The sequence below is a fragment of the Gigantopelta aegis genome, chromosome 6 (assembly GCF_016097555.1).
Source record: "Gigantopelta aegis isolate Gae_Host chromosome 6, Gae_host_genome, whole genome shotgun sequence".
NCBI classification, from domain to species: domain Eukaryota; kingdom Metazoa; phylum Mollusca; class Gastropoda; order Neomphalida; family Peltospiridae; genus Gigantopelta; species Gigantopelta aegis.
In genome coordinates this window covers 1,070,774-1,086,666 of record NC_054704.1, presented here as the reverse complement: position 1 = coordinate 1,086,666, position 15,893 = coordinate 1,070,774, and the positions used below count along the sequence as shown (strand labels likewise).

The window sequence follows — 15,893 nt, the reverse complement described above, 5'->3', positions numbered from 1 at the left end:
AACCAGTTCTGCACACTTTGTAGACTGACTCCCGTGCTGTCACTATTAAACATTAAAGGACATAATGTTAATGTCATTAATTATAGAAAACACAGTCTAAACACTGACTGTGTTAGCTTTAAAAAATCATGTAACAAGCGAATTAAATTGTATTCATATTTTTAAATCCATATAGTTTAAGGGGTGCAAGTTAGTCTGTAAAAGTCAGTCATTGTCTACGGTACGTACGGTAATATTATTATTATGTTAAAGAATCATAGTCACTTCGTACCCAAGTCATATATATAATTATATACTCTCACCCTGTTGAGTGGTTATCTCTACTATTGTCCGAACCAAATTGTTAACAACTACAAACAATTACTCTCCTACCTTTAATTGCTGTTAGATTTCCTCCAAAGTTTGTCCAGACACAAATCGCAAAAAACCCACTACAAATATACAGATTCCACACACGAGACTGCAACGATGTCGCCGATATTGTCTTTGCTGAGATTGCATAGGGAAAAATACATGCAGTTTTCTGCCGTCTGCCATGTTGCTTGTTTATGGAATACTCTTCAAGAGGGGTGAAAGCCTCCAAAGTATGTGACACAATTACTATGAAATCGATGATCTTTAGTGGTATCATTAAAATAATAATAATAATTAAAATAAAAAATATGACGTCATCACGTTTGCTTTTATATCATAACATGTTATGACGTTGTTAGATTAAGTCCTATCCTTTCACCCCTTTTGAAGAATATTCCATAAAAAGTCAAAATGGCAGCTGATACAAAATTACATGCTTTTTTCCCTATGGGCTCTCAGCGAAGTCGATATAGGTGACATGGTTATCATCTGGTATGTGGAATATGTGTCATTGTAATGGGTTTTTTCAAGATTTGTGTCTGGACAAACTTTGGAGGAAATCTAATGGCAATTAAAGGTAGGAGAGTAATTTTTCGTAGTTGTTAACAATTTGGTTCGGACAATAGTACTACTATTATCCCGAGTACTCTGACTGTAAGAGAGCTAGACGGACATTTGGACATAAACACGCTCTCATTACAGTCAGAGACCAAGCTATGTATTTTTTTGGCAATTGCCGACAACCAAAAAGTTGGCAAAGATTTCCGCTCTAATACCACAACAATCCTATGTTTGACGTTAAATACCTTTACATCGATCATTTTCGAGTTAACTGATTTAAAAAACCCCACATATTAATCACTAGTACACATAGTACAGAAAGAAATCCAACAGCATCCACATTCAGCTACGCTTCGTGACACTCCGTCGCAAGAATTACAAAGCTCGGTGACCTATTTCGTGATGTAGATCACGTGATCGCCCACTGGGCGATTTTGCCTAGTAGACAGAATGGCTGAGTGGGCGATCATGTGATGCAATGTCACGATATAGGTCGGCGAACTTAGAATTCTGCTGTCCGGAGTTTGCCGAAGCTTAGCTGAATGTGGGTGCTGTCGGGTTTCTTTCTGTAGTGTGTGTATTAGTGATTAATATGTGGATTTTTTTTAATCAATGAACTCGAAAATTATCGATGTAAAACTATTTAACGTCAAACATAGGATTGTTGTGATATTAGAGCGGAAATCTTTGCCAACTTTTTGGTTGTCGGGAATTGCCAAAAAAATACATAGCTTGGTCTCTGACTGTAATGAGAGCGTATTTGTGTCCAAATGTCTGTCTAGCTCTGTTACAGTCCGAGTACTCGGTCTATACTACTAATAAAGTTACATTCTCTGGTTAGGCCAAGAGAATGAAAGTTATAGATTTGCATCCGAACAATATTAAAAACACATGAGGCTTTTTTTCATTATTCATTATTTTTATTGATCTATTATTTCCATAGTAGATTCAAGTCCAAATGAGGTTGACACATTAAGAGCTCGGCAATTTTCGTCAATGTTTGGAATATAATCCTTCCTGCTTGAGGATTCAATGCTCTACTGGGCTACACTTCAGAATTTATGACGGAGATGGCAGTTTTGGCGCGAAGGACCTCATAGACATTACCACTATTAACGATTTGGAACTTGAATTTGTGTGATGATCATTAAGTGCCTTTTTTGTGCAAATAATGAAAATTTTCAACGGTACCTTTCACGGCATGCGGGCAGTGGACGCAAATCTATAACTTTCATTCTCATGGCCATACCATATTATAACATCATGTACAAATGTGAAATACAAGCTCAAATGCACTTTTAAAAAAGTCATGTGTGTTCGGTATGAACGGATATCGTCAAAAGTGTACGCCTGTATTCATTGCCTGTGTGGCCATAGCTCGGCAAAGCACAAACGACAGCCTGTTGTCAGTTTCAGTTAACACGTGCGTTTGCCGATTTCAAATTGTAGGGTTCGTCTCAAAAAATTAAAAGAGAAATCTTGCGCTGTACGAAGAACGTTCAGTTGAGGATACGGTACTAGAGTCTTTCGTTAAAACCGGTTTGATCTTGATAACGTATTATCGACAGTCGTACCTTCCTATTTCAGAATTGATATTTTATAAAGTGTTAGTAGTGTTTGTACACTGGGCTAGTAACACATTAATCATGTCTATATTTAAAAATAAAATATACTAAAGTAGACAATCAACGTTTTCATTTCTTAATTTTGTGTGTTAAAATCAACAAATTCAAATAAATATTCTTTCGTTTGCAAAGGGTAAAGTTAGGGGGGAGGTGTTTAACGACATCAAAGTTAAAGCATATTGATTTAATAATCATCCGACCCCATACAACCATAAATAAAATGTGTTGAGCACGTCGTTAAATAAAACATATCCTATCCTTCCTTCCTTCCATCTGCTGTTGCTAATTTTGACATATAATCTTAGAGAGGAATCGGGTGCATGTGCAGGGAGAGGGTATTGGAGGTCGAAACCCTTACTTGCCCAAGCTTGAAATTTTTTAAAATGTATTTTCTGGGGGAGCATGGCCCCATATTAACTTCGCTCAACACAGTCTATAACTCCAACCCCGCTGAAATCCCTGCACACGCGCCTTGGAAACCTGCTACATTTTTTTTTAGCAAGGGATCATTTATATGTACCATCCCACAGACAGGATATCACATACTATGGTCTTTTATATACCCGCTGATGGGGATCGATCCTAGACTGACCGCGCGTTTAAAAAACCCACCTTTTTAGGTATAAGTAATGAATAAAAATAATATATAGTCTTGAAAAATGTTACGTAAATCGAACACAGTACCCTCTTCCTCTACCCCTAGAGCATTACGTAATTAGTAACACCCCCTTACATGTAACGCATATGCCCACAGCTGGCCACTGTCAAAATTTAAAGCAAATCCCCCACCCACCGACTCCTGGAAAGGCGTATGGATATAAATATGTTTTGGAGATATGAGACATCCCCTCAATCAAGACAGTTAAATTTGTTAAAAAATTGCGAAATCTCACGTGATCTCTTATTGGGGAATTCTATACTTGTGATAAGCCAATGAAAACCGAGATCGGTAGGAGCCCGTCAAAAGTGTCCCACTTTCGATATACTGGCTTTGTTTTTGACCTGGATAAGCCAGCGTAGTGAAACCAATGCGGAGTGTGGCATCATATATGCACCAAAGGTAATTGGATTTTCTGTTCTATATGCTTAAATAATAAAAATATTCCGGATACTGCCACTTTTAACTAAATATATTTCAAGTTGCATTAACGGAACGAAATGGGCTTATAGTATTTTTCTCTGTTAAATAATCCAACAGAAAAATTTACACTATTAGTTTAGGCCTATTGGTATCCTACGTTGGAGCAAAAATGACCACCCACGATAACCACATGATAATTTTCTTTTCTTTGGGACTACGTAATTGGTCAGTTCTGTGCTTTTAGATGGGGAAAGTCTACTTAATCCTTAGTTTTACAGAACTATTTACAGTAATAAACCATGTCCATTATCATTTTAGGGGCGACAGGTTATTACACAATAACGGTATGTATATTTATGGTGACCAGTATATAGACTAGTTACATATAATTAGTTTTTATCAGGTTACTTGCTGATGAAACTATTCTCTTTATTGCATTTTCAATGACCATACTTCTACAGCCGAAACGCTAAATGAAGACTTAGAATCTACACATGAGTGGTCAACTAGCTGGGGAGTTGAATTTAGTATAGCTAAAACCAAATCAATGTTATTCACAAGAAAACCACATATTGATATTCCTAAGCTATATCTTAATGGAATTCCTCTTGATAATGTAACCTCCCACAAACATCTAGGGCTAACTTTAAACTCCAGTGGTAGATTGACAGATCATATTAATGATATATATATATACTAAAGCTTGCAAACGACTTAATATTCTACGTATGTTAAAATATAAATTAAATAGAAATTCCCTAACTGAATTGTATTTTGCATTTATAAGACCAATCTTGGAATATGGTAATATAATTATGGTAATATAATTTGGGATAATTGTACAGCAGAAGAATCCAGTACAACTGAGTCAGTGCAACTTGAGGCTGCCTGTATCATTACAGGACTTAGGGAAGCAGACCTTCGTTTTTGATGGGCGCAAATGCTATCACGCCCGTGAACCCCCGTTAACTCAATCTGACGGGCGCGAAATAACACACCCCTAAATTGAACCAATCACGCTTGTATTATTGTTTTTAACTCTGCCATTTTAATTGTTTATTGAATCCAAGGCACAACGCCACAACTCTTTCCATTCTGTTTACAATGAACTTCCTAGAATACTTTTTATAAATTGAAACATGATTGGTTGGTTATCTTTACACTGAGCCAATATATATGCATATAATACATAAGAAATCGATAAATGTGTGTTCATGGTGTTTCTTTTTCTTGTGTAAGACTGCAATGGCCCATTCCTTCATCTTTGAGAACAACCATCATATTAGTTAAATTAGGATATTTATTTTGAAACACAAAACATTAACTCTTATGGTATTTAATTTAAAAAGCATTACTCCTCAAACTTAATCATGTTCATGCATGGGAGCAATTCCTCTCGGTCTCTTGCCTCAAATTCTGATTATTTTGAGGGGTGCGATTTTTCCCTCTGCATTTTGAGGAGTGTGATTCCCCCCCCCCATAAGCATTTTGAGGCATGTGATTTTTAGCATTCCTGGGTTTTTCAAAAACGAAGGTCTGTGAAAGGAACATCTGACAAACTATATCATGAACTTGGTTGGGAACCTTTATATAAACATCACAAAAATAGTAAATTAATTCTAATGCTTAAAGGCGAAACACTTCAGTATCTTCTGGATGAAATATTACCATATGTTAATCCCAATAATTGTTTCACACTCGGAAATCAACGTCCATTCACTCCACCAACATGCCATACTAATTTATATAAAAACAGCTTTATTCCTAATATTTTGGAGTTGTGGAATGATCTTGACAGTTTAACTCAAAAGAACCATATCTGCTTACCTATAAACAAAATTAATAAAAAAGGGAAATCCCAATCCTTTATCTACTCTCTATCTTTATGGAAATCGTAAATGTAACGTTATCCATTGTCAGCTTCGTAACTCTGCTAGCAACCTAAACTATCATTTATTTTTAAGCCATCTTTCAGATAAACCAAACTGTGCATGTGGAGAGAACTGTGAAGATAATTTTCATTATTTTTATGTCTGCCCTCTGTTCATCAGACAAAGATATGATTTATTTGCATCCTTAAGGAATTACCGTGATATCTTAGACATTGATCTACTATTATCCAGCTCAATAAACCTACCAATTGAAGAAAACTATTTAATTTTTAAAGCAGTGCATAAATATATAGCTGAAAGTAAGAGATTCAAGTTGAACTAACTTATTTTAGCTCCAACAATAGGATCATCACTATCATAATTGTTCTTGACTATCCCATTTCTATTCTATCTAGCTACCTTTTATTACTATATATTAAATATGTTAAATACTTTATGCCATTGGACATTATGTTAGTATGTTTTATATAGATTGGCTGCGCCCTTAAAGAAAAATATCAACATTCCTAACCTATATAAATTATTAATATAATATATTTTCGGCGCAAATTTAGATGGGCTGGTCTAAAATTAATAATAATTCTTAAACAATATTCGTTAAGCCCATGGGAGGTTAAGAGGAAAGGGGCTGCCAGTCATATTTTAAACATTGGTGTGACCAGGTGAGGGTCGGGAGGGAGGGGAACCTAAGGCCGAACCGCCTACGCATATAGCCCCAAAGAATGCCCTAACTCCCGGCATCCCATCACCCCCACCCCCCACCGTGTCCAACTGCAGTTCAGTCCAATCTGGGCAGCCTACTAGTTGTTTAGGAAGTTATTATAACTTCCCAAACCGACGTCACTTGAAGAGTGACGCCAAAGGGTTGTAAGAGTTTAATCGCTGGTGCCTCTAGGGGAGTGGCGCCAAAAATCCAGCGATGGTTAATTTAGTGTTTCGCTTGTTTAGGAGAGCACTTATACAGGCTCTGCCTGCTGTGCAATCCTAGCTTTTGACTTTTTTTCTGATCAATAAAATATCTCAAAACAAAAAACTTGATTGTGATATGTGAATAATGGGGGACCAGTATATGTAGTTATATAATTAGTTTTCACCGGGTTACTTGTTTGTGATATCACTGATATGTGAACAATGGTGGACCAGTATATAGAACTTTATATAATTAGTTTTCACCAGGTTACTTGTTTGTGATATCACTGATATGTGAACAATGGTGGACCAGTATATAGAACTTTATATAATTAGTTTTATCAGGTTACTTGGTTGTGATATCACCGATATGTGAACAATGGAGACCCAGTATATAGTTATATAATTAGTTTTTATATATAGATATATAATTAGTTTTTATCAGGTTACTTGGTTGTGATATGTGAACAATGGGGACCAGTGTATAGTTATATAATTAGTTTTTATCAGGTTACTTAGTTGTGATATGTGAACAATGGGGACCAATATATAGTTATATAATTAGTTTTTATCAGGTTACTTGGTTGTGATATGTGAACAATGGGGACCTGTGTATAGTTATATAATTAGTCTATCAGGTTACTTGGTTGTGATATGTGAACAATGGGAGACCAGTATATTCATGTGGTTTGTTTTTCAGGTGAACAATGGGAGACAGGTACAATATTCACAGTCAGTTAGAGCACCTGCAGTCGAAGTACATCGGGACGGGTCACGCGGACACCAACAAGTGGGAGTGGCTCACCAACCAGCACCGAGACAGCTACGCATCGTACCTCGGCCACTTCGACACACTCAATTACTTTGCACTGGCAGAAAATGAAGCGAGAGCACGAGTGAAGTTCAACATCATGGAGCGGATGTTGCAGCCCTGTGGACCTCCGCCAAAACGGCCCGAAGATTAGGACACTGTGATCTGGCCCACTCTGACCGGAACTCTGGCACCCTGTGACCTGAGTGACCACAAGACTGGCACTGTTTATTAATTCGCCAGCAGACATGTCTTTTAAACTGTACAACTCTCAGGTAGGCATATGCCTAATTAAGTGACGGCCCACTTGTATAATATTTTGTTAATAAATTCGACATTTCTCAGTTGTCCAGGCTCATACCATCTTGTGGATCACAGTAGACATCATTGCAGTTAAATTAATTGTGTGCTCTATAATTTAGGAAAATCCAATACAGCTGCTAGGGCTCGACCTTCACGGTAATTTCATGGTTATAATCTTAAAAAATACTTGTTTTACAATAATGTTAGCATGTGTAAAGGTTGTACTCTTTGAAAGAAAAATGGGGCTGTTCGACAGTTATGCGACTCACAAACTTGGCCATTGTTGTATACCCACATCCCACTTAACATGCTAAGATTGTTCGGTCTCTTCGAAAATTACGAAATACTATTGTTAACACTCCTATCTCTCTGTGTACTGTGCCTGGTATAATTTGTCCAATAAAATTGCAGGATTCATACAGATTTGAAAAGTGTTTTAATGTGAGTGATTATAATGAAAAGCCCTTGAATTTGTGAAAACTGCTTGAATTTGAGAAAATCGTGAAACGTTCTTAAATCATGGCATATATTACCATTGATAAATATTAAACTTTACCTTCCTCAAGTTTGTTTCCTTGTAATTCCAAAATTTGTCAGCTGGTATTAGGCCTATTGACAGTTTTTACTAGTCGGCAATCACAAATATCAAAATATTTTAATATGCTGTTACGAATACTGACAAACCTATATAGTATTCTACTCAAAGTTTGCTAAGCAATATGAATTCCAGATCCTTTAGCATTGTTGTGTTCAACATTAGTTCAGTCAGTTGAGTGCTCTCTTAAGGTACTTGCGTCGCAGGATCGAACCACCTCTTTGGATCCATTCAGCTGATTTGTTTTTCTCGTTCCAACCAGTGCACCACAACTGGTCAAAGACTCTGGTATGTGCTTTCCTATCTGTGAAAAAGTGCATATAAAAGATCCCTTGCTGTATAGGAAAAATGTAGCATGTTTCTAGCTGATGATTAATCAATCAATGTGCTCCAGTGTTGTCCTTAAAACAAACAAACCTTTTGTGGTCAACATTAATCACCAAATAATATTAACACTAGTATTTAATGAATTTCCAATTTCTCCCACAATTTCAATCTGTATCAACCTTCATCTGTCCACACCATCACCTACCCGTCTCAACGGGTGCAGTTTCTGTGTAGTTCCTTGCACCCACCTTTCCAAAGTGGTCAGATTAAGCACACAGCAAAAATATGATGGAAAATGGCATGCGTGTGGCACAGATGCCCATAAGAGAATCGCCTGTCGTGGTTAGAAGCACAAGGATCTGGATGTGAAGGTGGACAGTGAAAGAAGTTGTAGGATAGGAGGAGCTGCCAGATCGGCAAGAAATAAGATAGATTTAGAAGAGAAAAGAAAATGGGGTGGGGAAGTTTAATGAATGGGGAATTGCAAGAAACCTGTTTAGAGCGGTAAAATTATTTCTGTCCATTATGTCTTTCATATTAAACTGACAAGTAAATATCTATTTAATGATACTCTACCTAATTTAGCATTTACTTGTTTGGGCTCTCATTGATGTACAAGGTGTATTCACTCTTGAAATTAAAAGAAAGTAAACCGGTGATTTGTGCACTTTATTGGAACACTTTTAATTTATAAATCAGTGTGCTCGAGTGGTGTTATTTAAAGTCCCATGCCCTAGTTTCAGCCCACGCCCTAGTTTCAGCCCACGCCCTAGTTTCGTCCCACGCCCTAGTTTCAGCCCGCGAAAATTAATTCTAATTTGGTTAAGCTACAAAACTGTAACACACTTTGATCACGTTTTTATAAAATAGAGTGAAAAAGCAGGTTTTATATCGATAAATACCATGGGAATCCCCGTGACCCAGTTACTTGAAATCATTTTGAAAGTTAGTATTCTGATGTCACCGGTAGATGTCGCTCGAAGCATAGAAATGCCTGTCACGACAAATTTCCCAGAGTGCACACAGACTTTGGGTGCGTTCCTTTCACCTCTCCTGGGCATATTCCAACTTTTCTGTCCTGGACAGCGAAAGGAATGAGTTTGGAACAGGAGGTTACTTTACCAACATGGGTGCTTCTGTTGAGCAAGTGGCTGCTGCAGCAAACATGATACTTGAATCGGAATAAGACGACAATAATAGTCCGTCACTGACCATGTTGACTATACTACAATGTTTGAAATGATAAATTTTATATATAAACCGCAATTAGCCTATATTTGCTATTCGGAACCGGGCTAACCTATTGTTATTAGCAATTTGATGCACCGTTTATTATTATTGTTGGTAGTAGTAGTAGTAGTGGTAGTGGTAGTAGTACAGTCTGTAGGAACCAGAGGTGGGGAGGCATTTCCCCTCCCCAGGACGAAAATGTAAGATTTTTTTTTTCCTACTCTATTTAAATAAAGGTAACAATATAGCTTGTGGCCCCCCCCCCCCCCCCCCCCCCCCCCCAAGGTTGTATCCCCTCTCCAGATATCGTAAGACTTAGCAACATTATTGGTTTTAAGGATTTGTAACGTTTTGTATTGAGATACTTGTCTGAACTTTATTGTTAATGAAAATGTTCACGAACTGTGAAGAAAAACCTCACAAATGAACGACAAGCAAACGACAACAAATCGGATGTTGATTGCGCGAACCGTGCACGAGAAAACAGACCGAACCAAAATGATAACGGGCACGTGGTATACCAACGTCTGTGACGTTGAAACGGGAAGATCCCCTCTAAAAATAGATTAGACCTTGTCTGTTCAACGTTTTTTTTCTCAGACGCGCATGCGTTTTTAAGAAATACGAAAAATGCATTTTGTGGTATTAACAAACACCAGGATTACCAAAAAAACCACATCAGGTGAATGGAAATGTATATTCTAAATAATAAAATGTAAGTAAAGTGCAATTTTATTTGTGAGAAAATGGGTTTAATAGCGAAAAACAACGGTGTAATGATTAACAACTAGGGAGTGTCCCTTTAACAAAATAAACTTTAACTCAACTGACATAACTTCAGTTGGTGGATCTATGCAAGGCGTATCCCGTGACTATATTTGCATGCTGCTGTGCAAGGTTGTCTAATGTCGAGACATGAGCACACCAGGATGTTCAGCAATTGTGGATCAAGTAATGCATCAGTTTTGATAAACCCTACTAATCCAGTGGCAGAAGAGAAAAGCATCTTTTAGGGTATATACAATGGTTTATCATTGTGTCTGGTAGACTGGACCTTGCTGAACATATTGCAGCCGGGTGACAAGCTGTCACCCTTGAGCAATTTCTTCTACAGCCTAAATTCAAAATGGCCACCACGAAATATTTGTTTTTGCCATATCTGTGCTAATAATAGACATAGAAGGCTGATTTTTTAGGCAAACTCCAGGTTTTTATATGCTCGAAACACAATAATATGATTATATAGGGTCTATAATAAAAGTTTCATTGGTACATTTGCGAAAAATATATGAAACAAATGCCCGAAAACAAAATCATAATCATGATTTTGAAGATTACCTTCAGTATGGCAAATGAAAGGATTTAACTACTTTCCAAAACTTCTGAAAGATTTATTTTTCATCTTATCTTACATCTTAAAATACCAGTGAATAATAATAATAATAGTACATGGAATTTATTCCATTGCAGGATATAGCTTGAGTTTAAGCAATGACCTAAACAACCCGGAGGTTAATAAATATGCATATCCATCTCACTGATGCTATTATATTCTTGGTGGAGGCTAATGATATGTACATAGAGTCGACTTTCATGCAGTACGGTCATGGACCTGGTGGCATCATAGGTATCACGCTGAAACCAACTCTAAAAAGATGGGCTCTTGGTCTTCACATCTGTAGTCAGCTAACCAATGATGTAGCAGCAATGAGAGAAGGTGATGACCAGATTACTGTGACAGCTCACAAGGAAGAAATGTCATGTAGGAAACAGGCTGATGTGGCTGATAGACAACACATACTAGAAAAGCTACCTGTGTGCATCGATCCTTTCCAACCAGACAGTCACCCGAAAGGTCTCAACATTGTGACTGGTAAGATTGCTCCAGATAGTGTAAAATGCTGATACCTCAGTTGTGATAGGGAAACAACAGATGAGAGAATATGAAGAGGGTTAGCCTGGCAGTTTTCACAAGCCCCTGACAAAGCAGGTAATCACCATGGCAGCATCAAGGAAGCAGATCAAACTTGGTCAAGTGCCTGTATATGATACCACACTGATATATCCCGATGTCTTAGGTCAACACAAAGTGAGGGATATTGATTTAGAGAGTGTTCTGAAGTACGAACTGGCACCTGTACTCGCCTCCATTTTTGACAACAATGGTGACATGAGGATACCCAAGTCCAAATCAACTCTTAAGAAGAAGTTACGGGTTGAAATATCTGACAGGACATCCCATCCCCCAGACAGCATTATACTGGATGCATGTGCAGTGTTATGGGTGATCAACTGGCCATCACATGGAACTGTCCAGGATTATATCCATACTCTGCTCAGTTACCTTGCACAGTGCCTAAACAAGTGGCAATTCCATGGTAAAGTTGCATTTACACAATGTTTTAATATTTAGTTCACTGGCAAATCACGCATATAAATGAAATGTATAATTATTCCACTTTCTGAAACAAATATCGTGTTCAGTTCATTTTTAAAAAGGCATACTTGAATATTAACACACCATATGCATATGGTTTTTATAAGTATAGCACCTCGTCAGTCACATGTTTTTGTCCCATCAGTTACACTAGAAAATTAAGCAGTATAAACAGTGAAGGAGATATTTCTCTCAAAACTGATCTTAAAGGTAGGGTCAACTCAAACAAGAGCCTTATGTGTTGGAAAGATGCATACCCGGACCACCAACACATACTGACACTTTAGCAAATGAAAAACGCGTAATTTTAGAGTTAATAAAAAACCATGATTATTCCTGCTAACTGGGGGCAGCCATTTTGTTTCGTTTTTGTGACGTCCGGTGGGATAGCTTGGGGCGAAGTGACGTCAGCTCCTGACCATCTCCTGTATGTACAGTGTAAACAAAAGCAGTAATTTTCGACAAGGCGCTTCTCTTTGATCAACCTGACTTGTAAAACAGCATAAATGACGTAATAATATAATAAACTATTTAACTAAATATATTTCAAGTTACATTAACGGAACAAAATGGGGTTATAGTATTTTTCTCTGTTTAATAATCCAAAGGAAAAATGTACACTATTAGGCCTATTGATATGCTACATTGGAGCAAAAACGACAACCCACGATACCCAAGTGATGATTTTTTTTTCTTTGGGACTAAGTAATTGGTCAGTTCTGTGGTTTTAGATGGAAAAGTCTGCTTAATCAATAGTTTTACAGAACTATTTACAGTAATAAACCATGTCCATTACAATTTTAGGGGCGACAGGTAATATTCCACAATACCGGTATGTATTTTTGATTGTAGGAAAGAAAGAAACAGGAAAAAAAAGAAACAGGAAAGAAAGAAACGGAAAAAAAGTAACAGGAAAAAAAGAAACGGAAAGAAAGAAAGAAACTACATTTTTACTAAAATTCCTTTTTTTTTAAAATTTATTTATATATAATATTTCCCAATTAACTTACCCATTTGAGTTTTAATTGTCATTGAGTCCTTGACCTATCCAATGGGTTCTTTAAATGTCTCAATTATCATTGTCTTTAAGAAGCCCTTTAAGAAGCCATTCTCTAATTGACCCATTCAAAGGATAATCCCTTCTCTTTATGTCCTCAGATCTATCTCTTTATCTTATCCCATATATGGCCTCCCAGATGGCTTCCAACTTAATTACCCATGATATCAATATAAAAGATGTGAGGGAGCACCATTCCTCAGAATCATTAGTGCCATCATTAGAATAAATAGCACAAATATATGAAAATTTTACAATGGAGGTCATCAAGAATCAGAAAGGTGGATCAAAAATCCACTGTACGCACCATTCTTCAACAGGATGCAGTTGGCAACCCCCCGAAGAAGCGCAAGAACAAGGGTCGGATTCGCCTCCAGAGGAGACTCAAATCCTTGTGCCAGGACCGTGTCAATGGTTCCAAGTCTATTCCTGAGTTTTTGCATGGAGTCGGACACAACATTCGCATTACCAAGTGCTTATGACCTAAATTATACAAAGAAATTCATATATGAGATAAAATTGTCAACAAAGTATGAAATAAAACTGTTTCTTTCTTTCCGTTTCCTTTTTTCCTGTTTCTTTTTTTCCTAGCCAAAATTGTTTCTTTCTTTCCTGTTTCTTTTTTTCCTGTTTCTTTCTTTCCATTTACCGTATTTTTGTGTCTAGACAGCGTCAATTAATTGGCTCGTCTGGTTACCAATCAAATACACACCTGCCAATCAGGAATTACAGGTACAAGCAACTAACAGCATAGACCAATCAACTAAGAAAACACTCCGTGTATCATTTCAGTACGTAGGTTAATGCATGGGCAAAACATTGTTAATTGTTTCGACTTGTGTAGCCGCTTTGACAATGGTATTTTATTTTGTATTGAATAATAATATATATAGTACTGGATATACGTGTATTATTACAGAACATTGCAATGTATGACTATTTATCATCCCGCAAAAACCAGGTAGATTGTGTTTCTCTAGTTCTAAGGCTCATTCCTGACGTGACGCGTTAAGTATTACGTAACCACCAGCTCGCCAGAGGGCGTACTCACTGAGATGGTACCAAATGGCTGCGCCCGTTATATATAATAGCCGTCACATTTAACCGTTTTATTAATTAACTATACGATTATACGTGTTGATATTGAGCAATAATGTGCATTATATATCGTTAAATATGCATACCAGGCCAAATGCCTTAATTGTCCTCTCGTTTAATGCAGTTGCAATCTGTAAAAAGGTTGTAAACGAAAACCATAGCCTTCAAAGTTGAGATAGTTATTATAACTTGGTACACTCTGTCAAAAGACGTGGTTTGTAATCGTCCATTGAGTCACAATAAGGTTCTAGATGTCTTCTGGACAAGACGAATCAAGTTACCATAAGTTTTTTTCGTCTTTATAAGGTTCTAGATATCATCTTGATAAGACGAATCAAGTTACCCATAAGGTTTTGTCATCTTTATAAGGTTCTAGATATCTTCTTGACAAGACGAATCAAGTTACCATAAGGTTTTATCATCTTTAGAAAGATAAATACTACCCCTGTTAATATGTGATAGACCGCACCATTTTTTTTTTTTTTTTCTCCTACAATTTGGGAATTATTTATCAAATACCCTATAAGTTACGATGGAATTCATCAAATAAGCTACCCAAAATGAAGACAGCTTTAACCCACACAACAGTAATGACACTACATGTGGATACGAGGACGGTAGTATACATGGCACTGTGTACTCAATTTATATATTACTCCCAGGGCTTTTTGTGTTGTGGATTTGTTAACAGTTCATTCATTCATTCATTCATTATAGATGTATAATGACAACAATGTTTACTAATTAAGCAACGATTTGATCAATGGTATATTGTATGTACCTCATCTTGATTTATCATTTCAGATGCACATTTACAATTTTAGGTTAAATTGTGTTTTAGTATTCTTCAAAACATGCCAACCAAATTTATAAACCATCAAACTTTAATATTTAACATAAAAGGTATCTTTCAACACAAATTATTAGATTTTCATGCTAAAAAACCCGCCATTTTCGTCAACCATTGTAACTGCTTAACAACCAATTATCTGACAGTATAACAAACAGTTTTAACGGACTTGCTGGCTCTAAAAACATCAGTTTTGACACCAAAATCACATTTCTAAGTGTTGTAGTTCTAAAGATATACAATTCCGGCCTCTGCTACAGGACTATACACGGCGTATATTGAACGCACCTCTGAAAACTAGTTTTGGCCATCATACTTGAAGATAAATAAGACAAGGAACAACAATGGAACGTCTCCGACTGGTGCACCACAATGTCAATGGAGTTGAATATGCTGATTCCAAAAATTTCCAGCCAAAATTTTTAAATTCAAAATGGCTGCCACAAATACCGTTTTTGTCCATAACACGGCTGCAAGTGCCCCGATTACCACGATCATGGTGTCTATATCCATGTTTTTGAGGTCAAGGAATTGAACAGGACACATATGAAATATAATATAAATCTTAATGGTAAAAATTAAAATAAATTCTCATAACATTATATAATTTGTCACATCAATTTATGTATTTGCACTTCACACTTTGTTCCATTTCAAACCTCGATAACATAGATCACAACCAGTCATCCACTTAAAGTCATGATTCTTTCATCGGCACAGCATTATCAATTACACAGCATATCACAAATGACAATCCTGGTGT

The 15,893-nt window shown here is 36.8% G+C and overlaps 1 protein-coding gene across 1 annotated transcript; it reads left to right on the top strand.

Annotated features, from left to right (window-relative positions):
* The first annotated feature begins 64 nt into the window (after window positions 1-64).
* LOC121374336 (splicing factor 3B subunit 5) lies at window positions 65-8,101 on the top strand. Its single transcript, XM_041501404.1, has 2 exons — window positions 65-220; window positions 7,123-8,101. Exon 2 carries the CDS (start codon window positions 7,130-7,132, stop codon window positions 7,385-7,387), a length of 258 nt encoding a protein of 85 aa, XP_041357338.1. The 5' UTR covers window positions 65-220; window positions 7,123-7,129; the 3' UTR covers window positions 7,388-8,101.
* The last annotated feature ends 7,792 nt before the right edge of the window (window positions 8,102-15,893 follow it).